At 36.4% G+C, this 26,269-nt stretch overlaps 1 protein-coding gene across 5 annotated transcripts in view; it reads right to left on the reverse strand.

The window, feature by feature from the left end:
* Positions 1-26,269, reverse strand: part of ASAP2 (ArfGAP with SH3 domain, ankyrin repeat and PH domain 2) — an 86,475-nt gene that overhangs the window by 54,184 nt on the left and 6,022 nt on the right. For all 5 annotated transcript variants that reach the window (XM_086875897.1, XM_086875895.1, XM_086875900.1 and 2 more), the window contains exons 2-4: positions 12,905-12,977; positions 8,870-9,015; positions 146-220 (exon numbers count right to left, since the gene is read on the reverse strand). In XM_086875897.1, the coding sequence (XP_086732023.1) occupies positions 146-220; positions 8,870-9,015; positions 12,905-12,977 (294 nt within the window). The remainder of the gene's footprint in view (positions 1-145; positions 221-8,869; positions 9,016-12,904; positions 12,978-26,269) is intronic.

Raw genomic sequence — 26,269 nt, forward strand, 5'->3', positions numbered from 1 at the left:
AAACAAAACCTCCAAAGTATTGTTTATTGAGCCAATACATTATATTGAGTATTCTATGCCTTCCAACACATAAGATTAATACACTTGCTAAACGTATCTACTGTACCAAGAACAATCCTATATATAAATAGGAGAAAATACATACCCCTTTTACTCCTTTCAGGTCTCCCTTCAGCAAACTGTCCAATGGAAAAGTGATTATGTTGTTCATATTCTGAATCTGTAAAAAGAAAATTACATCAAATGAGTTAATATATTTAGATGCAGAACATAAACTGTCTTAATACACACATTTCACAAAGTTTCACTAAGAAGTCTTTCATATTATTCTCCTTTCCCTGTCTTACGGAGATGCTTATCAGCACAGCCAGTAATCAAAGATGAAAGCAACATGAGTTAATTAAACTCACTCTGGAAGCACTATAACCCAAGCCAGCAGGAAACCTCCAGAATTACCACTGATTATAAATATCTCATCCAACAGTGCAAAATAAGACTACTAATTTTTACATTGCCTTATTTCCCCATTTAAGTTATATGAAAACAATTACGCAATTTTTAGCACTGATAAATTTAAGCTCATGAGCATATTTTATATTAACCTTGTTTACTTTTCAGCCTCTTCAGACCTATTCCATAGAGCATATCTGCTACTCTTCCAATACGTGGCATCTTACTCTGACAGAAGTTATAAAGACAAATAATGCTGGCCTGTAAAATAGCCACCATTCCACTATCTCCCTTTGCTTTAAAAAGCAACACATCTGCCTTATTTATCTCATGCAAACTTTTAAATAAGAATTTTATGAAGTCTTTTGTATATAAGAAATTCAAGAGAAAATAAGTACTTCAAGAAGATATAAATTATATCAAATTAAGACTGTGGTAAAATAATCATGTTTTTTGTTAAGTATCTGTATGATAATATTTTAATAAGTAAAAAGAACAAAGAAAGACTTTAGGAATAAAACAGCTAGGAAACGATTGTACATCAACTCCTTTGTGATCCAGGGAAAACATTCAAGGTATGAAACAATGTCTTGGCAGTGAGTTTAAACTGTAACTATTCAAAAGCATTGGTTGCTCTGAGGAACAAACCCCAAAATACTTATGAGTAACATAATGAGAAAAAAAATCAGAATAACTTTTGCAGCAGTTCAGTGAAGGTTGCCCTTGGCTGAGTTACTTCTTTGTTTTGGTATTTTAAGGTGTTATTCTAAAATGTGATTTTTTTTCAAGAAGCTCTGAAATGCCTATATGAAGATGGATTTCAAATGTTCAAATTACAGAAAGAACTTTGCATCATATACAAATAAATGTTTTTATTTCTTCAGGAATAATGTCAGGGACATCAAAGTATCCTTTAGCATAACCCATCCAGAGACGAAAGAATAACAAAATTTCAAGAAAAAAAAATTCCAATTATGGATGCTTCATCTCCCCAGAATTGAAAAATAAAAAATATTATCACCCTGTAGTTACTTGGTGCCCTCACTAGAACAGGCTCTGTGATATGTAACAACTGTTGTTAAAATAAACAAGCAAAGCCCTGCTGTCCCCACCTCTCTTCCTCAAACAAACTACCCTACTGCACTTGCTTGAAATTTCAGCCACTAGTCAAACTAGGCCTTCATAAGCTTTAAAGGTTACACAGATTGTCTCTTCATAAGAAAGCTAAAGAAATGTAGAAAATCTGGTCTTTGAACTCTTAACACAAATCACATTTCCCCTCCTCCACCCTACTTTTTTCTCCTCCCCAACAAGCTGCAGGACCCAGCCACAGCCCTTCAGAATCAACAAGCTAAATTTCAGCTCTGCGCTGGGGTTGGTTTTTTTAAGTACTTCCTGTAAAAACTGAATGAGCAACATGTACACATGCCTAGCTGGCAGTGCTGGAAACCATCCACCTCCTAAGTCCTCAGCAGTACTATCACATGCACATATCAACACAATCATTCCCAAAGGTAATAAAGTTACATGATCAAAAAACAGGAGATAAGTGCAAAGGTTCAAACTGCATGACACTTAAAAAAACCCCAAAACTTCTAGAAGCTGCAAGTGCACACCCAGGATGGTTGTTCAGGTGGAAAAGAGGAGGTCTCTTTCAAGATATCATCCCATGCAAAATTTTCTACTTTGTTATTCTATTTTATGATTATGATGTAGTCAAATGTCTAACTTCAGTTAAGATCAATACTTTCATAGCTTCCATTTAATTATTCTTCAAATTCAATAGACAGGAATAAAGAACAAAGCATTTCTCAAGAGCAGACTCAAGACAACTTTTTTCTTGATTTTTCTTTAAGTCATTAAAAAAAAAAAATTCGAAGTATTATCCCAAACATACTCGTGTGTAAACATCAATCAGACTCCAAAATAATTATGGATATTTGCTAGAATTTCACACCATGAGGCCTGGAATCCAAAGCAACTAAAAAAAAAAAAAAAAGGAGAAAGCCTCTACAGTCTTTTTAAAAGTTTAGAGAATGTTTGCCTATTCAAATTGATTCCTTCTGTGTGCTATCACCTGTACATTACCATCAGCCTATTGTATTCCCTATGCTCCTATTCTATCTGCAACAAAAGTAAACATACATAATTCATGAAGTTGTCATTATTAACCTAGTTAGATGAATAATACTTCCTCATATTTATAAGTCAGCAAGCAATATACAGAAGATCTTACATGTTTTTCCCCTCTTTCTTGAGAGGCTTACGCCTGAACTATCTAAAAATATAGACCCATTTTTAGCATGCAGAGAAGCACTAATATGCTGCAGCTCCTACTCTGTGCACAGAGTACAAGGAGCAAGAACATATGCAACAGCCTCTACATTTTGACTTCTCTATGTTTTAAAATACACAAAAGTGCAAAAAAGCTTCACAGAAATTGAAGTCATCCCGTCTCAGAGAAACACTAGCAAATTCCATTCATTTTAAAAAAAAAAAAAAAGGGAAAAAAATAGTTGACCTTGTTTCCACTTCCAGTATTGCTGCTTTGGCACTTGCAGTTTTTCTCTGACAGTTTCCAATAAGATGACAGTGTAAAGAATTAAAACTTCTTAAGTTGGAGAAGGCTCAGAGAAGAAGAAACAGCAGGGGAGATAACATATAAACAAAACACATAGCTGCCAGAAGTGCTGGTACAGACAATAAGCAAGCCAGGATTTGTAAAGGGGAAAGATGTTCAAGAGGTTTAAGGGCCTATGGCTAAACATTTAAATTTGCTGTTTGCCAGCCCTCCTGATTACTTTAAAGTATAGCTCTTCTCCAAAAGAGCTTTGGATACCAGTGCCTGCAGTACTTCTGTAGGTTTTGTTTGTTAAACAAGCAAAAAGGAAATAAAGCCTTTTCAGTATACTTCAGAAGTTAAAAACTTTTCTTAACATGCAAAACTTAAAAGTTTTTTCAGTTTAAACTAAAATTCAGGCAGTTGAGCAGTATGATATGTCTCCTATTGCCATTACTAAACTTTAGATGCAGTCTCTGTACTTGGCTGTGGGCTTCCCAACCATCAATGAGCTTGGGTGTACGCAAGTGATGGCTGTACAGCCCGCTGACAAAACATTGTTTAAGTTATTCTCTCTTTTTTATGACAAGTCCTATTGGATTTAATAGTTTCCAATAATTTTCCTAGTGACATGAGCATTGGTAGGACAAGGCCAATCAACATGGCAGGCAGAGAGTAGAAATCAGAACATCCACTACAGATGAGGCATTGTTTGTCTGAACTTTAAGGTTTAGTATCTACCACCAAGACTTCAGAAAAACATGTAACAAAGACTGGCAGCACAAACTTCCATCTTTGCACTGTGCCTTCCCCTCACACACAAGGACACAATGCTGCCCCATCCTCTGACCTCACCCCCTTCCCCCTGCAGCACAGGTGTGACTGAGCTGGGACATCCCTCATCACCCATTATGTCACAAGGAAGCAGAACAGGAGCTGAGCAGACTAAGTGTCCACATGGAGCTGCTGGCACAGCTGCCTAGAAAAATGCCTTTACACAAGATACCAAGTGTTGCCACCATGGACTACTTAGAATCAGCCCTGTTATAGCATCAATATGCAAACTACAAATTGGTAATGCTCTATTAGGAAGTGTTTCATGGGAAATCTGAAAAGCATAAAATGAAGAATTGTAAAAGCAAAGGAAGGAAGAGACTTGCAGTCATTCTAGCCCTTCTTCCTTGCCAGTGGAGAATTCTAGAGTGCACATTTTCTAACCAAGGTTGAAAGACCTAAGTGGTAGGCTTCTGTCACTTTCTCTGGGAAAACTTCACCTAATATTTTCAGAGTGAGATCCCATTTATATGCAATTCATTATTTTCCTCCTCCACAATCAGAGTTATCTGTGAAACAAACCATACATTTAAAATTCTTCTAAACTTTCTTCATAAACCTACCTATTGAAGCCCTAATCATGTTTTATTACTGTCCTCTTAATTTCCTCCAGTTGGATCAATACCCTCTGGCAAAAAAATAAAGATTAGATTCCAGGTGGAGCTGCTAAGGAGGAATTTTTACATCTTGGTTTGTATCTCTACAAGCATAGATCAAATACTACTCTATTTTTAAACTCTCACTGTTAGCCCATTTTCATTAAGTATACTGGTGAAAATCAGCAAGTTCACAACTTAAATCATTAAGCTCCATATACAATACTCCAAACTCAAATATGTATACCTGTGGAGCTTTTTCATGGACTTAAGAGTCCTTCTAGATGAAAATATGTTTGTGAAGGTTCAGGCATCAAACATTGCTTTTTAAAACCTTGGTCTAAACAAAGAAAATTTTGGGCATAAATTTTTCAAGTTCATTATATAATACAGAAAAATAATTCTTTCAGTTTTGTTATTACCTTTTACAGTTAAGCAAATTTTCTTTCTTCTAACATTTAAAAAGCAAGTAAAGCAAGAACTTATGATCAGAAAAATATCATTGCTGTTCTTCCATTTTTCCTTACTAAAAATCCAAGGATTATTAATAGAAAATAGAATCTCTTACTCCCATCTTTCCACAGAGTGGAAATATCAGGTCTACTCCTCTCAATCCAGCCTATTACATTAGCTTTAAATTTACATAAATGAAATAAAAAGGACAAGAGTAGGTAAAACAACAACAAATAGAGAAAATGGTATTTGTTAAGTAGCTACTTCATCTTCACAGATCAAATCCTTCTCAAGGGTTCATCTTGACAAAGACGCCCAACTAGAGTTTATTTCTTCTCAGTGTAGCAATTTTATAGGATTTAAAGGAGAAAATATTTAACTTGCAAACATACTGCAATGAGCTTTTCCTTGTCCAAACATTTTTCATATTAACACTCATACCTTTATCCCTTGGTGCTATACATAAGAAGACAGAGTAATTAATGCTACAAGCAAGTGCCATACTGACCTAACATACCTGGGTGCTTCTCCTACTCTAGGAGGATTCTAGAGTCCAATTCTATTAGGTCCAATTCCGATTCTGGTCCAATTCTATTAGGAATTCATAACAAGGCTGCCATCAGCAAGCAATATTGTGCTTCCACAAAATGTAGCATGTTACCTCTGAAAGCAGCCACTAGTACTTTCACATCTTTCACAACCAAAAAGACAAACTGATTGTTCAATCTTAAAAAACAGAAGGTGAAGAAAAATTTTAAGTTGATACCAGAGCTTTGGCAAGATAAAATAATTGCTCAGTATATATCAGAAAGTGATCCAAATAAGGCAAACTGGGGTAGAATGGCTAAATTGAGTGGTTACAAGGATCTCGTACACAGTAAATATCAATTCATTTCTTGAAGATGCAATTATGAATCACTTCAAAAGTGAAGAAAAACTACAAAGTTTGGGATTTTTTTTTTTTAAATTTTATTCACTATTTGAAAGTGCACACATAAAAGGAGCTTCGCAAACTTACAAAAACCTCAAGACCTAAACTTTAACTTGAATAGTATACAGATTTAGGATTAAAAACAAAAACACTTCAGCTGTTATTGAAATACTTTAAAACATTGATGCCTTGATAAGGTGATAAAAACTTCAAAGTCTTTTGGGAAACTTTTAAACTTATTAGGGAAAACAAGCACCTGAAACTCCAGTTAAAGCAGAACAAATTTATAATGGCTCTCCTCTACCTTACGAAGGACAAGCTTAAGGAAAATCTTTGTGCAGAAGCACTTCAGAACTACAGCTCTAAATGCCATCCAGGCCAAGAGCTGACAAAACACATCAGCTTCTAGAAAAAAAAGTAAAATATATGACAAAGCAAAACTTGACAGTAGCCCTAAAGCTTTGCCAGTGTTAATAGCTTTGAAATCTGTTCCAGTCTGAACATGTCCTCTCACTTCCTTGCACATTCCCCATCCACTTCAGTTTAAATCTTCTGTGGAAATTCAGCACCCTGTGAAACTCCAGAGATAGATCTATTTAAAGAGTACCTTTCTGAATCTCTTTTCAACAGCAGAAGGTTGCATTTGGCCTTGGCTACATTTTTGATGAAAATACTTACAAACCAAACATGTGGAGTGCTATAAGGAAACACCAGAGGAGAGGCATGTTTTTAATGTCAACATGTTGAAAGCATTCAGAGTTGGATATGTCACCTCATTGTGAGAATGCACATATGGCTTTAACAAATTACACCCCAAATTATTTCCAATTACTGTATAGAACTTTTTATACTGGTCAATATCCTTTTAAGCTTTTAGAAAACTAGACCTCAAACAGTGAATTTATGAACCGATTTTCAAAATGACCAGTTACAAAAAAATTATTCTAATGAGATTTTTAACAGGCAAAGCTATATAAAACTACAATTTTTAATTATTCTAGATTTCTTTTTCATAAATATGGCATTTGTAAGCAATAATGAAGTTCACACCTTTTTTTCACATATATTTCTTTCTGAAGGAAACTATTTTCCTATTGAGACAGTAAATTCAAGCATGATTATGTTTCCTTTGCTAGTCAGGAAAAAAACAAAAAGCTTCAAACCTCAACAATACGAGACATATTAAGAAGGAGAAGAACTTAGAGAGATTTGCTTTTCAGCAGACAGTATTAAAGAGAGAAGGTGCCTATGCTATTGCAATACTAAAAAAAAAATTATATTCATGCCTAGGCAAAATTACTCTTCCCTTCAAAAATAGAGAAAATCAGAACCACAAACTAAGAAAAACTACAGACTTAGCTACTCTCTTATGACATATCCTCTTCTTACACACACAAACTGAAGCAAAAGGACATAGCTGCTACTGAAAAAAACCACCAGTTCACAGCAAAAAGAAGTACAAACATTCCTTGAAGAAGACACACAAAATACTCAGATAGATAACAAAAGGTAACAAAAACAGGCATTCCAGCTTCCCATAGATAATTATTTTGGTGTTTTTCCTTTCCAAAGTGTCAAAGAAAAGTTATTCTTGTCAGAAACACTTTGCAAAGATAGTAGTTTCTGGTTTTAAGAGAAGAAATAGATAATATTTTTGGTAAAAAAGCAACACCTTCCAGCTTTCAGAAGTATTCCTGGAATGTAATACATTAAAAGATGTTTCTGGGGAGGGGGTGTAGCATTTAGCAGATGGCTTCTTAAAACCACCTAAACATCACATTTCCCAGATCCATTTGCCTAATGAATTCATCATACGGCAACTAATATACAATAGAGGGGGGGTTTTAGTCAACAGAAGGTATCAATTAGAAGACCCACTCCATTTTCCTTTCCCTAAGAGCTGTCTGCCTCTGTATGAGAGACTTGGGATAACTGACTCACACTGAAACAGGATGCCTCTTCTGATACATAATCTCAGATAATATTTGTACATCCAGAGAAGCTCAAATCCATATAATCAATACAAAATACATTTCACTGTTGATAAATACATTTGTGGCTGTTTTCATCAATATCATGATTGGGTAAAAAGAGAGGACAGCACCAGAGAGTGAATGAAACTGCCCTAAATCCCATCAGCTGGAAACATTCCCCCAAGAAGTGATTATGACCAGCTGGCTGCAAACTACAGACATTTGGTCTAGACTCACAAAAGCATTTGATGTGTCTCCATGCCATTGATTTCAGCGGACACAGACTTTTAAATGCTCCTGGGAATCTGGGTCATTTCCCCTTCCTAGCCCCTGGTATAAGGGTTCTGTGAACTCAAGTAAATTTGGTATTAAAGACATGGGAAAGCTCTAGCTCGTAGAATGTAATCGGTCTGCCCTTTTTACACCCTCTGATTAATGTGAAATTGAGGCTGAAAATTCTCCATTTGCAATTAAAAATTCTGTTCTTCCATTTGGCTCCATCCCATTTGGCTCACCAAAGAGGCTTTTAAGACTTACTGGCTTCAGCTGTAGGATTGGTCCCCAATGGAGTCTACTGTTGTTTTAACATTTTGCTTGATTTCGTGTCCCTGACTCACTTCCCTGAGAAGCAAAAGCACACTTTTCTAGGACCACTAAAATATCCCTTTATAAATACAAATGGAAAGTGGGAAAAAGTCAAGTAAAACATCGTGATCACACAGTAAATCAAGTTGAGTTTTGCTGGTTTCACAATTTTAAAGCAAAATGAGATGTGTGGTTTATAATGCATAACTACTTAATTGTGGGAAGCTTTTAGGTGTGAGAAGTGTTGGAGGAGGGAGGTTTGTGTTTTTGTTTTGTGGTGGTTTCTTTTCTGGTTTCTTTGGTTTGGGTTGTTTTGACTTCTGCAAGGGGAAAAGCCTAGGACACAAGATATTTTCATAAGCTGAGAATTTTTTAAGAACAGTGGTTGTTAAAACACAAATTGTCTTCACTATGAAGAGCTGCTATAATTCTAAAATACAGCCTTTGGTTTTAAAATTTAAACTTTTTTTTTTTAAGTAATTCTTACCAAATTTTTGAAGAGTGCAGTTAATTCCTTTGTAAACACAGAAAATTTTAAAAACGCTGTTCCCAAATCTGGGTCATCCCTGCAAACACAGTTGCCACCAAACTTCTCCAGTGCTTGTGTATACTGTTCTTCATTTTCCACGTGAGCTTCAAAAAGAGCAAAACATGAAGATCTCATCAGTAGATAAAAGGTTATTGCAATAACAATTGAGGGTTTTCTTTTTAAAAAAAAACTTTCCAGATTTATTGCTAAACACGTTTACTCGATATAAAAACCACTCACTATTTACACTTTAACACTGATATGCCAGAAGTATGACATATATCACTAACTCCAGTTTGTACGTACCCTTCCAAATGACAATGCGCCAAGACAAAAGAAACATCTGACACTCTAGAAAAACCCATAATATTTCTGCACCATAGCAGAGACCTCACAAAAAGTCCCAACTCCTATAATGAACTTTCAGATTCTAGAACCTCTAGTAATCTAGAAATTACTAACACTTTCTTGTTTTAACTGTGTGCTATTACGTTTTACTGTGTGCTGAAAAACAAAGAGAGGAGCTAAAGCATGCTGGCAGTCTTGGATCTCTACAGCAGAAGGCAATAGATAAAGTACTCTTCAATCACCCTAGGGAAAAGGACCATAAACCACATTACAGAGGAGGACAAAATCATAGCTACGTTAGTTGTCTGATTCAGGGGAGCATTGGGAATCTGAAGCAAATCCTAGCAATCTGCATTTACCACCGGCCAGTTCAGTTCTGAAAGCAGTTCTGGTTCATCACAACCAGATTCCTTTGTGAGAAAACAAAATCAGAAGCTCTGACCTAGAAATCATCCAGTGGTCCTGGGCTACACCAGGACAATTCATCCAGCACACACCTAACATCAGTGTTCAGAAAGCTTTGAGCTGCACATGTTGAGGGGTTATTCAGCCCAGGGCATGAGAGAAAATCTAAGCATAAAATAAATTCCCCTGATTCAGATATAAAGGAAATCTGAGAGGCTTCACTCTTAACTACTTTGCCCAAGTGATTTACTCCTATGTCACCAGTTATTTGCCTATATAGACAGGCATAAAAAGCCCCTTCGTCAAAAGTCAATTTGCCCTGTGGAATAAAACAAACAAAGTTTTTCTGAACCAAAGATAAGTGGCCATGTCAAGCTTGAGCATGTTGGACAAAGTACACCAAGTTGACACCTAAGAAAATTAACATTGCCTATTTCTTATTCTAGCTGTAGACGATTTCTAAAGCTTCAAAGGAAAAAAAACACCGTACCCTAGAAAAAATAATTATGCATTAATAAGGATAAAGACTGTCTTGGTCATTACATGAAACTAGCATAAATCCTGAAGATTATTTTGAGAGGATTAATCTGTTCAAACAAGCAATGATTCAGTTTCATTTGAAGCCCATTTGTACACATTAACACAAATGTACAAAGAATTTTTGATACAATGTCCTTTCCCAAATTTCAGTGAATTAGTATACTATTATACATTTATATATAATATATAAACGTAATAAATATACAAAGCTCAATAAACTTACCATGTTTCAGATTAAAAACAAGTCTGTCTGTTCATGTGTTCTATCTGGACAGCCATTTAGGAACTTTGTTTCTCACATAGCTACAAATTTTCTCTAATTTCCAATATATGAAACTAAAACCCTGTGCAGCAGTGGTATAACACCATGCAATTAATGGCTGACATAATGTACAAGAAGAACGGAAATTACACAAACAGCATTAATTCTACAAGTCTTTAACTTGAGCACTTAAATTTGCAACCTGTGACAGATAGCTTGCAGTAGCCATTAAATTTAAAAACTGAGTACTAGCACTGAAAGTTACTTATTTTCCTCAGCACCAACAGCAAGGGCTGAGCACTTACCAAAACTTTTGCTGTAGAATGAAGGATGTTAAACGAATTCTATTGTGTGACATATATACACCTGAACAAGCTTTCAATAAACTGGCACAGACAGCAAAAATGAGGATGTGGCAGGTCACGGCTCCTTTAGATCTCACATCTACCCAGTAAGGTGAATTATTTCCACACTGCTTTCTGCCTTCTTGCTGCTTCCTGAATCCAGCTTAGTTTACGTGAACCCAGATGAGAGAAGAGGTCAGGCCACCATTCCTACAGCAAAAAGAGAAAGCTGCCCCTGCATGAAAGCAAGGTGAAAAGGCTGCTACCATTAAGTGTTATGGTTAAATGTGCAGCCAGTAGCTGAGCCATGCTGACTTTTTACTTTAGGAAACAAGCACAGCACCCATTCCACATGGCATCCCTGGGAGTCTTCTATTCCCCAGCATCCTAAGGACTGTTCTTCTGGATTCTGAGACATTCCCCAGAATGCCTGGGGTAGTTTATTACAGCAGTACTATTAACTGGGCTGGTACTCCCCAAGTGCTTCTGAAGAACACAAAAATCTACTTTTCACATGGAACCGTCCAAAATACTCTTCCTGTCTTATAGTGTTTTCCTGACAAATTTTTAAAGTTTCTCCACAAATAAAAGGTATGAAATCTATCAAAACCAGAAACTTGATCTAGTTTTGAGGGTTTAGAGGCTTTCTTTAAGTAAGAAGCCAAGCTATGTACAAATTGGGAGTCACTATGTAATCCTTAATAACATTTGTAAACTCTCACATTAAAAAAGATAAAACATGTATATTAACTATTTAGGGAATCTATACTAAAAATCCAGTTACTGTGCTCTTCTGAGTGTAGGACCATGGGGTTTGTTTTGTCAAAAGAAACCACAGGGGCTGACAAGTGGCTTGGTTAGTGATGTTACTACTGATAGAAGATAAATGCCTCCAAACCTTTCTTGTCAAGATTGGGTGGGCAGCACAAATTTAAAATGTGGGCAAGGTACTGATTTAACAAGTTCTCTGATTAGAAGGCATAGTCTAGCACTTAAGAATAATTTTTTTAAAAAACTCAACAGCCAAAAAAACCCAGCCAAGTAAGAAAAATAAGAAAGGATGCCAAATCTATGAAACAGCTCCTGATGAATCTTAAACTGGACCCTCCACAATCCAAAGATAACATCTTTGTTACATTTGACAAGGAACTTCCTTTCAATTAGCAGAGATGAATTAGACCACAACAACAGCTCTTGTTCTAACCTTGTCTGAACACCAACATGGCCACAAGTTCTGTCAGATATTGGTGGCTCTCCAAGGTTGACAGGCCTATCTATTTTGCATTTAATATAGGATTTGTTAAACCCTAATTGCTATGAACTGCACAATGAGAACAAAAGCCAAACAAATGCCATTTTTTATCCACAAAAACAAATGCTGTTTCTTACTCACAAAAAAGCTTCAGTTATTTTTTTCAAAGAAGAAAAACATACACAACTCTAAGAGACTGGCACACATTTGAAAATGCATGCAGCAATAGTTCTTTGTATTTTATACAGCACCATAAGAAGAATATCTGATTTTTTACATCAAGACAATAGAAAGTTTCAGCTCATCAGCTCCCTCTTGTCATGAAATTCTCAACATGCATAAGTGGAAGCCATGAGGAAGACTAAGGTTTCACAAAGCAGTAGGGCCAATGTAGCTTCTTACTGCTGCCAAAGAGTAATTTCACTCCCACCCCCACATCCCCACCGCATCTCTTGATGATACACATGGCCCTACCACTTCAGGTGCTCATCTAATCCCAATTAAGTTGATCTCACTGCACATGCAGCTTTATACAAGCTTAAAAACTCATCTAGGGATCTGCCAAGCACTAGGCATGACAGAAAGAACAGGTAGCCCACACCCAGCAGAAAGAGGAGAGCTTCACCACTTCAGCAGCAGTACAGCAGCAGAAGTTTAGCTACCCCACAACATCTTATCCTTACTGAGTTCATCACCAAACAGTTCATTCAAGATTGCCGTTTAAAACGTACATATTTCTCTTCTCAGAGTTACCCATATAACTCTTTCTGATTCAGCATGACATCTGTCTGCTTAAATCTTCCAGTTTTACCAATAGAAACTAACAGGAATTATGTACTTACCCAGACCAGATAAGTTTATGGCTTTGACAGATTTCTTCATTTTATAGAGAACAGTTCGGTCAACATCCAGAGCCTAAAAAAAAAAAGAGAAAAATGTAATACCACATTTGTGCTTTGACAAATTTCTGTCCTGGAAACCTGCTGTAGTTACAACTATTTACATAGTTAACTCATTTCCATAATTAATAAATTACTTGTCATTGTGTCCACCCCATCCATACAACCTATTCTGTCCCCTTACCCAAAAAAACACCTCCTCCATCTTTGGCTAGTGACCAGCATCATGTAAACTTAGCAGGAAACTATCTACACAGTATTGTCTTTCCATGCTGAATCATTAAGAAGCTTAAAACAGTTTTCACCCATCATATGTTCTGACATTGCTGAAGAACTGAGCAATATCACTTCCTTAGGCAGAATATTGAAAATGGAATTTAATTTCAGTTTTCCTGGATAATTTAGTTAATTGCATTCTCAACTATATGAACTTTCTAACTGCTGTGCTGAGCAAAATAAATTGTATATCTCTCAAATATCTTTCACACAGTTTAACACTAGGCTAAGCTTTCCCCAATATTATATAAAATTCAAGTTTAAATCTTGCCCAGAATGCTCAAGCACTTATAATCAATTTATTTCAAAGAAAGAAGTAAAAGCAGACAACTGTTTTGCTTACTGAAGTGAAATATGAACAGACTCAAAAATGTAGAATTGTTTGAGGAGAGAGAAGCAGAATTATGGTTATACAAATTAAAAGTTTGTGAATACAAAAGGTTTGTTATACAAAAAGTTGTGAAACTTGAAGAAAATACATGTTCCAGAGATGGTGGTATCTTTAGACCCCACTGAAGAATAATACTGAAGAATACAAATTGTATTATGCCGGGAGCTGTTTAGCATGACACATGACAAAGCAAAGAAAACTCACCAAATTAATTCCAGTTTTCTTTCAAAACATTTCAATGAATTGCAGCAGCTACACATCTGACCTACCATTGTTTTATTACTAATTATTTGTGTAAGAGACACAATGCAGAAAAGTCAGCCCCTAGTAGTCTATCCAATTATTTTAACACAGTGAATGCAAAAGGAAATATTAAACTCCTTGATTCTGGGAATCAGAATCTATTGGACTGAATCTACTTAGACCACAAATAGCTAAAAAAAAAAATCTTCACCGCATTCCATGGAATCCCACCAATTTAGACAGTGCCTTAACATTAATGGTTACAGCATCATGGTACTGCTATATCCATTGGAGGTTTTACCTCCAGCATCTTTATAGTTCACATCTGAAACTTATTAGCAGAAAGCGCAGAGGCCTTTTCACCTTGAATTCTGAAGTACAGTGGAAGGGGAAAATAAAACAATCTAAGCAAGCCCATAAAAGCCATGCCAGATCTGTTCACCCTCTTCAGCAATTTGAATTACATCTACTACAACAAATCTGTATCTAGTGTGATCTCTAAAGTTAGATTAGTCACCTGTTTGGATGGAAATACATGAAGTGAATTCCCTCATTGTATATTTGGTGATTTCTAAAAATAACCTCAGAAAAGCACCCTCAAATCAGCTGACTACAGAGAAATAATTTCATTGATGACTGCATCAAAGGGCAACCACCCTCTTGGAATCCAAGTGAAAGGAATGTCTCCAAGCAGTACCAGCAACAGTCCAAAGAGAAGGCTGACAGCCAGAGACTTAAAGTTTACAAATTCAATTCTCAGCTAAGTCTTAGACTTGTGTGTGCGGCTGAGAAAATATTAAATCTCTGCACCTCAGTTTGGGGGAGATTATTCTTAGGGAAGAGAAAAGTTGGAAAGATAAATGCATAGGATCAATTTATATTACTGTGCTCAGACATCCTGACAGATCTATGGATTCATGAAATCCTCTGGCCCAAGACTGCCTCAGAAAGCACAAACTCCCAGTAAGGAAAAAACCTCAAATCCTCTTCCTCAACAAAAATCATCATTTTGATTTGAAACATCTCTCAAACAACCTCCACTTTCACCAGGATCAGGCAGCAGAGGAACAACCCCACAAGGCACAGCATAACCAGTGTCCAACATTAATGGCAGCTAATGCCTCTAATACACCAGTGACAATTCAAGCATCAACCCTGTCAGACAGCTGGTCCACATAAAAATTCAAAGCAAAGGATAATGGGGAAAATACCCCACCGACAGCACCACGGACAACACAACATGCAAAATCTAAAACCTTAATGTGTTGAAACTGTACAGGTCAGGCTTTCTTGGATCCTCTCTTCATCCTCTTCCTGCCTTTTCAGCTGTGTCACTGCAAAGATGTACCTGAACTTTAACAAACTGGAAATCGGGGGGGAAAATCAGTTCTGGAAAGCTCCCTAAACAGGAAACAAAGAATAACAAATATCTAGCCATTTGAAGAGGTATCTGGATACATTTATGAAATGCAATTACAATGTTTCCAACTGTGGTAAGAAAACTGCACCTCCGCTTAGGAGATTTTGTCTATTCCTCCCTTCATTGGCTCAATCTCCTCACAGCGTGTGACATTTAAGAGTGCCTATGTGTGCCTACAATTAATGGGCAAAATACTGAAAAGCTTTGCATCTTTAATACCGTATTTCAGTCTTGCTTACAGACCAAAAAATAGAGAGGATGACTTGCCTTTGTTTAATTAAACAATATTGGTGTTTATTCACATCTAGTGTTTCAAAGGAGTCATTTCAGGATAAAACTTGAAAATGTCAGCTCTTTGTCTTTAGTGTTGTTCTTCATATTTCTTTGTCCTTTTCTTTGTCCCAGTATTCCTAGCACTGGGAAATCAGTCTAAATCCAGCTATAGTTTCATTACAGTTCACATTTCTAAGCTTGTGTTTGTTTCATAAACAACACATACTTTACCAGTGCACACACAAGCACCAAATGCACCCTAATTCAACTTCTTGGTGCATTCTCAGTAGTTTTAGAAGCAGAGAATTTTAAAATGGCTTCAGATGTTGCATACACTAGCCTTTCTTTTTATTCATTTAAAATGCCCAGTGAACTCCTGAACAAGGAGAAAAATGACTATTTCACATGGTGGGATCATTTTGTCCTTTCATATAATGTTTCTAGTTTTGCCTCAAAAAACTCTATTGTAAGGATGCTTATTTTAGCACCTGGTTCAGCACAACTGAGTCTGAGTTCACATAAATAATTTTCATAGTCCCATTGAGCTACTGATGAGCACTCAGACTTCTCTGTTGTCAAAAACAGTAAATAAAGCTTTGACTTAAGGGAAAAAATAACCTAACCAAATTCTCTGCAGTACATAAGAAGTCACATTATTGCGGAAGTGGTGTTTTGCACATGAACTGAAACAGAAACTCAAATGTGACCATCTTGAGTGTGTCCTTGCCTGTGCAATCTTTTTTTCCAAATATACTATTTATGTCTTCTTTTCATTTAATTTTGTGTGATTTCTGATGGCAATATGATGAAACCATTTTTAAGGTAAATTACTAGTCAGAAGTATACTAGGGAAGTATCAAGTGTAGATTTTTAAAGGAACACAAGACAGAGGACTCAAGCTACCAGTGATAAGTAGCAAAGCTTTTTTCCACATGTGGGAACAATGTCAAGTTTCACTTGCCGAAGACCAATTTCAATTTTCATTGCTTCAAAGGTTTCTACTTCGAACAGTAAAATATGTCAACTAATTTGAACTAAAGCTATCTTACCAGGAAGAAATCAGTCTGAAATTACTGAAACATCCTGAAATGTTATTCTACATTCTAGTCTGTGTGTCTCAATATTATTATTATTATTATTAACAATAATAATAATAATAATTTCTGTTTAAGTTTGTTTCACATTGCATAGAAAGATTTAAGCCCACCAGGATATACAATTTTCAAACATTTAGTTGCACTCCCCCCCAGAAGAAAACAGAAAAGAAAAAGATTAGCACCAATCCCCAAATCTATATTGTCTAAATAGATCTGTGCAATTTAGATGGTTGGCACCAAAGATGAATGTATTTTTTTCTCTTTTCAGTGGAGAGAGGAGAAACAAACAGTTCTATTATTAGCATATTTAACTGAGGGAGGAAAAAAAGCAGGAAGACAGAAATTCAGAAACTGAACATCCCAGAGATGATTTTGGCACCTTTTACAGAGCCAAAGGGTATGGGGAAAACCAGGGCAGTAGCAGCATAAGTGGAGAGTCCCCAGGCTCTAGTGGTTCATTAAACATCTTTTGTGCCAAACTTATGGCAGAAGTCTGGGTCTTTATCTTATACAAGTGTCCTCACACCAGTGTCTTTTTTCTTTGTGGCCAAGAAAATAATTAATTATCTGTGAAGAAATAGAAAAACAGCCATACTGGATCAGATCAACACTACATTTAACCTGATATCCTCTATCACGAGCCGCCAACAGCAGATGTTCAGGGCAGCAAGCAAGGAAAAGCACGTACACATCCTTCCCCAGGATAATCTCCCAGTTTCCAGTAATGAGTTTAAAAACAAAAGACTGAGATACTGTCAACCATAAACAGTACATAGCCCAACAGGCTATTCTCAAAAGAAACAAGCAGCTCAAATTCTCTCATTCCAGACAAGGGAAAGAAAAAAACTAAACCTGACAGCATACCATGGGAAGTACTGACAGAAGAAGAGGAAGGAGTTGGCCATCACCTTTAATTTATTTTGCATTTAAAAGAGTTCAAAACCTCTAACACATTCCTTCCTTCTTACCCACTTGTACACTTCCTTTTGGAAAGCATAAAAGTAACTATTTCACATTTTCAGCTATTTGGATGGGATTTTGCTGAAAGTATTTATAGAACTGGATCTGAGTTTGAGGAAAGTCTCAAAGTTACCTTTTTTAAAAATAAATAGTCCATTGGAACAACAACAACAAATGCTTGGAAGTACTGCTAAAGCAGTAACAAAATTTTGGGAAATAAATCATCGTGTCATTTGAAAAATTATCCTGGAGCCAGAAACCTATGTGTTCTTCCCTATATTGAACACCTAACTGACAAACACACAAAAAAATATTAACACATTGATATTTGATCTACTATACACTGTTATCTTAACATTATTTCTTTAAAACAAAATCAGATCTCACTCTTAATTTTAGCTATTTGCTTTAATTGCTAAATTTTAAATTTAAATTTTTAAAATTGCTTATTTTTAATTTAAAACATCAGGCTACTCAACAGTCATAAATCCTGCACTTCATCCATTCCAGTATTTCAGAATAAGTAATAATGCCAGAGGCTGCTGCAGATGCTGAACACATATAGGAACACCCTTCCCAAAAACAAAAGGGCACAGGAAGAAACTTGGTCAGTTAAGGAAAAGAAAGGCAATCAAGTAGTTATTGTAGAGACAGCAGAACTAAGACAAGGCTCTTGTGCCTCACTGGACTGTCTTGTTTAAAAATTAACAACACCAAGTTTTTTATACTTGTATCCAGGAAGCACAATAGTTTGACTTTTCAGGTATATCTTTACAGGCAATCTGATATTTGTTGTAATTAATCCTTGCTGACTCAAAAGATTAGAGATATCCACAGACATTCTGTCTCAGTTTGTTATTTTTCTACTAGAAATGAACTGTCAATGCCGCTGGCTTCAATCCACTCTTCTGTTTTAGCGGGTAGTAAAAAAACTTCCTAAATTATGTTATCCCTCTCCAGAATCCTCTTTCCATTCTCCTACTGTTATGTCATTTCCTCCTTCAATGTATTAGTTTCTTTTCTAAATCCTCTCCAGTTTCCTTCCACTGATCACCTTGCACATTCACAGAGGGACTGATACAGAGGGTGGAAAAAAACCCTTACAGGCATAGTCCAGGACAAGGCATTGTAGCTTTTGCATGTATCCTAGAGCAACAGTAATTTTAAAAAACTTTACTTTGGGGCAATTACTTTACTTGGAGTATGCCTGTGAAAAACTGCAGTAGCTATGACAGTTAATCTGTATAAATGAGCTCTTGCTGTGAGACCTGTCAGCTAAAGAGACTGAAGATTCAGAGACAAACCTGTAAAAAAGGGACAGAATTTATGGCAGAATCATCCCTGAAAGGTCCCTTTCAACAAAAGCATTATTTCTCCAGTATCTGGGTTTGTAGTTCTTGTGGGCCCAATGCCAAGGCAATCTGCTTAAACAAGCACTGGTGTATTTGGCAAAAGAATGTAGTAAACTCTTGAGCTAAGGATATGCATGGTGGAAAAAAGCGATACCACTGTGCTTTGAGAAATTAATACTTGAAAGTGCAAGGTAATTCTACTGCAAAGGTAAATGGTGGGAGAATTTGGTACTGCTCTCTGTTGTGTATAAAACCAGACCTGAGCATGATGACTTTGTATAATGCATTTATTAAAACAAAGAAGGGATGCCTAAACCCCAGAATTCTCTAACACACTACTTCTATCAGAAGAGAAAACTCAAATCAGAGGTTCAGAGATACAAAATGCTACATTATTAATACAAGTCACTAAATGAGACTGTTTCACACTAAATAAACAGATACTTTATCTGTGTATTAATTGATTTCCACAGGCTTCCCTACTACAAAAAAGTTAGAAATGCAACAGATACTTAACCAGGAAACAGGCATCAAGTATTCTTGTGCAATAAAATCTCATGCTTAGAGAAAGAATGGAAGCAGCTTTTGCCAACTATTTCTACAGAATACATTCACCTCCTGTATTAACCAATTTTTAGGCTGAGAAATATATTTTCCTTCTCTAACACTGCAGATATCTGCTTTCAAAGACAAGATGACTGGACTTTAAATACAGATCTCATAAGCAATGTAATAGATGATGCACTTACTCTTTACAGTTGCTCATTTATAAACAGAGGGTCGTTAAATAAAACTCCCTTATTTAATATTTAATCGTTGTTTATTTTTTTAAGTTGCAGTAGAAAATTCTTCACATCTATCTCTATTTATTTAATATTACATGCTCTAACATCCTAAGATATATCATCATGTAAAATAAAGTAACATAGGCAACAGGATTAAAGTTCCAGTGATGATTGTCTTAAATGGATGAGTAAGATTTACCAACCCTTTACCCACGTCAAAATTCTCTGCTCCTCACCCTCCAAGAGACTTTTTTCTAGCTTCATGTTTTTGCATTTCTGTCTGCTGTCAGCATCTACCAAAGCCATTCATGGTTCAGAGTCCAGCTGTTGGAAGAGGCTGATCCTCACCCTGTATCATTCAAGAGCACTATGATGAGCTGACTGATGGGATTTTCCTTTTGCAGATATTTTAATTCAGTAACTCTTTTCCCCAGTATTAAATCTTTTTAGACACCATCAGAGGCAACAAAAATTAATCTTTGCAGAACATAATGCCGTTTTATTCTGCATGTGATAAACTTTCTGAAAAGAGAATTTTTAGTTATTTATGGGAGCAATTAACAAATCATAACACTTTCCAGATAATCCAGAGTTCCCATATTAGTGATCTTATTTGGTATTTGCAGTCTTAAACCTCTGCTTGAACAAGCACACACTCCTGTTACAACCTCTAAAAAACAATGAAAAACTAACAGTTGTTTCCCCCATGTATGATGTACTTACTCTATGTTAAAAATGAGGACCTTTGCAGTGTGTGCACAGAACAGCTGGATGTCATAAACTGGTCTATCCCTCCCCATCCAACACTCCTTTAACTTTTTTCTACTTTAGGTATCCAATAATTCTAGGGACAAGAAACTAGCCTTGAAGAGTATACAGCAACACAGCAAAATCAAGCTTCAGTCTTAACAGGCCTCTGAGAGCTTCTTAGCAGAAATAAATAATAAATTGATGCCACAAACATCTCTGGCAGACACATACAAGGGTCCATTCTGAAAGGGAATAGAAGGCACACAAACTGTATCTAGTTTATGATACACCTGAAACACTATATTCCCACAACAAAGAATGGCAGAGGTATCCAGGGGGCAATTCAGGAGAATAAGACAAATCACCTCAAATGAACTAACTACTCCTGGAGACCTACAGAACCAGCTGTCACAATAAGGTTCATCAGAGGTAAAGCAGCACGTTGGACATCATCTCTCTATTATCGGGGCAGAAATTTATTAATAGCATCTACCTATAATACTAATGGCATATTATTACACATAAAACCCAATGTCAAGTGATAAACTTATTTCCTCTTGAAACATTGTAAAATTATTTCTATTCTATAGTGGCTTCCAGATTTCAGCCTGCGAATTTCACTCCAACTTCTCTGTAATTCACTGTACCTTTGAAAATCTCTGCATGGTCTCATATCAATATGCTGAAACGAACTAATGCACCTGAACTGCCGTTTATTTTAGGTGCTCAACACAGAAATCACAGGACACTATTACAATCTTGAAAGCAATGTTCTTAAATTCTACTGGAATTTCAGCAGCTTTAACTAAAACTAACAGTTCAGACACTCCTGTCACTAGAGACCGCTGCCTCAAAGTGTAAGTGAATCTTAAGTGACACAATTATTAGTGTACCAAACAGTAACTATACAATACTCATTTACATAATATTGATGCAAAAATAAAAGTTTTATCCCCAGAGTGGACTTTGCCAAAATAATGAGAGAGTTCATGTCATGGAAGGTATTTATAAAATGGAACAGATGGTACTTCCCTATATCATAAATGAAGCATTAGGAAGGTAAATTCACACACAAGTTACATGTGACAAAGAACTTCTGCAATTAAAGTTGAAGCAATTAAGAACAGAGAAGCATGTTCAGACCTATCAGAACTTCTGCTGTTCTTAAATGAAATAGGAAAGAGGTACTGAATCAACTGACTGAAGCAGGAGACAAACACCTGAATCTACATGTAACCAAGCACCGTGTGTCCTTGCACCAGTGCCACATCTGTATGGTCTGGGGCACAGGGAAGGCAGTGGCAAATATGACCACTCCATCCCTAGAACAGACTGGGCTGGAAATACATATATGAAAAGCTTGTCATCTACATCCAGATCATTTAAGCAATAGAAGAGAGTGAACTAAGCAGAAGAATGAATGAAACCAAACAAAAAGCAGCTTACAAAAGATTTACTACTTCATTGCTTCTTCAATGCTATTCTCATCAGCACAATTAGCGCCTAGACTACATGGAGCTCAGAGTGTAGGCAGAGTCTGCTGGCATTTTTTCTACTGTTGTGTAACATGCACCTACTGTGATTGAAAACAAACAAATTATTAAAAATATGTACTTCGAAAACTCCATACTGCATGTTTTGCATTTGACTATGGAGCAGGGGTTCTGTGTCTGCAAATGCTAAGGAAATTTGTACTCATATTGCAATAGCAAAACAGTAATCCTTTTTGTTTGAAGGGGCTTAAAATGATTATTAAATGCATTTGTTTCTGAGTTGACTTCCCTAGAATGCAGTCTAAGTTTCCTTGAAATTGCATACTCTAGGAAGGAAATCTTTCTAACAATGAACAGAAATCATAAAACATCATAAAATCCGTAAGAACATCCACATCCCTTCACTACCATTTTCCCTTCCTATATGCTTTTTAAATGTAGTACAAAGCTTTAGGAATGTGAAAGTAATTTGTTCAGCTCTAATCACTTCAGCTGTTTTGATGTATCTACACACATACTTAGCATAATGCCTAGACAGAATTATAGATTTCAGGCTAGAACTACATTGATAATCTGATCTTTAATCAGGGCTAGCTGAGGGGTCCACAAACAGCAGATGGTTCTGAACACCACACTGCTCCAAGACAACAAGAAGTAGAGTTTCAGCCTTCTCTCTCAGTTCTCTATTCTTGGTTTAACAAGTCAGATGCTAGAATTTATACCATAGCTTCTTTCATGTTAACTTTTACAGCCACCTCTTAAAGAACATACTCCAAAGAAATACACTACACTGCACAGTACGTCACTTACATAGTAAATATTTTTGTGAAGCAGAGTTCACACACACAAAGAAGCAAATTTTTCAAATTCTATCCAACACCTACTCACTTGAAAACAAAGCCTGCTACTTGAGATGAAAAGTACTGAATCACACCACCCAAGCTAATTTCCTGCAAGGCACAATTGCTCATAAGAAAAAGCCTATTCAATTACAATACTGTATCTCGGTTCCTCCATCAATAAATTCCCCCCATAAGGTAAATTATTTTCTCTTTCCAAATAAAATTGAGATATATATACTATCTCATGAACTCTGCATCTTTCTTAGTATTATATCATATTCCTTGTGGAACATACAGAACTCTTCTTCCATTCCTAAACTACATAGTAGGCTATAGCTAAGAGATCACCATTATTCCCTGTTCTCCCCCACTACCCCATCCCTATATTCCTGCCCGCCTCCCTGACACACTGATCCTTTTCACATTAGCCCTGCCCCCATGTTCTCAGGCCTGTGTTTTTATCCTACTTCCTGTGTGAACACTTCCACACTCCTTCCTTTGCAGTTCCTGTCAATTCCAATTCCTCTGAACTTCCTCTGACTTTTTGTGCATTTCCTTATCCCCTCCTTAATGCTTCTCCCCAATTTCTGACCCTTCAATTCCTTATATGCCATCACAGTACTTCTGTGATGTGTATATATATATATATATATATAGTACTTATGCTTCTGGATAACCCTTTCAATCTCTCAATTTCTTCTTAATTCAAATTTCCTTTTCTTGTTCTTCACATTTGACTGATCTCCATGTTACCTCTTAAACATTTCAGGTGCCCATTACTTTGTGAGTTTTTCCTTTCTTGTGTTACCATTTTTTGTTGCTTCCCAGACAAATTTACTTGACCATTTAATCCCTAGATTGACGTAAACTTCAGAAAAGGAGTGTAGATTTAGTCCAGAAGAAAGAAACTCATGGTCACCTAATTCACAGAAAATCTCATCTCTAATATTAAAACTCTTTGAGCTGATGTCTCTGTCTCCACCAAGAGCAGCTACACCGTAAGCATTTTGCATACAGAACAGCTTAAGCTTTGTGCTAACAAACATGAGACTGTGTGGGGAAAAGGCTACCAAAAAAAAAAGAAAAAAAAGTCTTGCCCTCAATTTGCCCTCAATAAAGTTAGTTACAAACTTCAAACTTCTGCTTGTCCCATAACTAAAACTACATTTTCCAGCTGGGTTAAAGAAAAAAAACCCAATCTGTCTCAGTTAAAATGGACAAAAGGAGAGGTATTAATGCTATATGAAACCTGGGTATAACCACCACTGATTCTCAGTATTTCTGTTTTCCCATAAGCAGCTTCCAGCACTGCTGAAAGAGTAAACAAGGAGACACACAATTTCTCCTAATGTGAACCTCTTGCACATTTGACTGTGCTACAAATGTAAAAGCACTGTCATCTCGAATAGCAGTGGTAATTGCTGTAAATGCATGTTTAGAGTGTTTTTCAAGCATTTCTGCAAGCAGGAGGGGAACCAGTACTTGCTTGCCACTCATCCAGGAATACTTGCAATCTTTGATTAAGAACACCTCTCCTCAAATTTAGACTCATGGTCTGCATTTCTGCATTTATTGGAATATTTTTTTTTAGATTTAAATATTTCTCTTTTCTATCCCTGCCTTTTTAAGCCTCTGTGCTACATCAGGTATTATCCTAGTCTTCAGAGAATTTGTCAGAAATATTTGCTAGTTACCATCTTAGTTCTTTCAGGATCCTGGGAAATAAGTTAACCAGCCCCAACAAACTGAGTGCTTTAAACTCACAATTTTGTTTATTGCCTTTCTTACTTGTCTCTCTATTTCTGCCATCCATTCTACCTTCTCCCACACTTTTAGCTCAAACACTGAAGCAGAACACTTGTTTATATTTGGCAATACCCACATTATCTTTAATACTACTACATTCTAACTGCATATCATGTCTTCATTTTCTCCTTGTAATTCTATGTGCTTAAGAGTGTTTTTGTTTTTACTGCCTCCTGTCATTCCTAAAGAAATTTGACCTTTGCAAATCTTTATCTTTACACAGGTTCTTTAATACAAAATTTTCCTCTGAATATCTGGATTTTTCTTCACATGTCTGACAGGCTCAGATAATTTGTGACATTCTTCTTGCGGTGTTTCAAGTCTGTAGATTTTTCTCATCATTTTGCCCCTTCCCGGGATATTTAATGAATATTTATTAAGGCTTTAGCATATGAACTCCTTGGTTCTATCAACCTAACCAGCTCTCAGTTTAATGAGTTTTTCCCTAGAAATATAGATGTATGTATAGATATATATAGAGATATAGACATATGTCTTGCTTTTAATTTCTTTGTTTTGCTTTTAGCACACAATTGATTCAGCCCCTACTATTCAACAAACACTTCACTTGTTTCCACAACTTGATTCTTTCCTTTACACCAGCGATTCACATATTAGCCCTTCCATCTTCTGGATAAAAGTCAGCATCTTGGCTTGCCATGACAGATGCCTGACCATAACATGAATTCTTCCCTCTCTAGCAACTTCATGAAGAATGTAAGATTTATTTGGAGACAGCAAGGACTGAGAACAAGTGAAGGCTCTTGTCACTGGCCCATCCATGAGAGGTATTTAATCTTAGCATGAAGCCCACCTGAGCTCCAGCTATTGCTCCAGTACCTTGGACAGGGCTGGGCCAAGGCAAGGACTTCTACAGAGGTAGGACACAGCACCAATAAATCGCTGTAGCAAAGAAGTTCCAATAAATTAAGAAAGATAAGGAGACTGTAAACATTTCAAAAGCATAGAGGAGCTTGATACACAAGACAAGAGAGAGAAGAGTCAGCCTAAACAAGGCTAGACCTGACTTTTTTTGAGCTTTAAGTGGAAAGGTTTTTTCTGGGAAACTGGGGCAGACAGATCGTGTGGGCTGTGAAGAGTGAGACTCAGAAGGTGCAGAGCTGGAACTTACAAAGGGAATGCTGTATGTAATACATACATGTACTCACACATATGGAAGGTGGAAATTATAAAAATGGATAAATTTAAGAGTTGAACTAAGTGTTTAATAGCCACTACTTCAATGCATATAAATAAAAAGAAAGCACTTCACAGTGGTTTAGCTACTAACATTATACACTTGTCAGGTGCACTATGTTTTCTTGCATTTTTTCAACTGTATTCATAAATCAGATCCACTCAACATATGGACTGTAAGAACTCTGGAGCAGGGATTAGGCTTTTGTCCTGTGACTTTACAATGCCTTTGAGAATAAAGGCTTTACCTTTACCTAACATTGTTGCATATTATGGTATACAGAGAACAACATGAAGATAAGAAGAGAAAGGGAAGGCGGGTTAAACCTAAGCAGAAGTAGCAACTTTCTACATTACCCTCTTCTAGCATCAGCATGAAGTACACTAGATTCAGATAAGATGGTTCTAAAAAATATAGCAACA

This window comes from Cyanistes caeruleus, chromosome 2, assembly GCF_971803275.1.
Source record: "Cyanistes caeruleus chromosome 2, bCyaCae1.hap1.1, whole genome shotgun sequence".
In the NCBI taxonomy this organism is placed as follows: Eukaryota; Metazoa; Chordata; class Aves; order Passeriformes; family Paridae; genus Cyanistes; species Cyanistes caeruleus.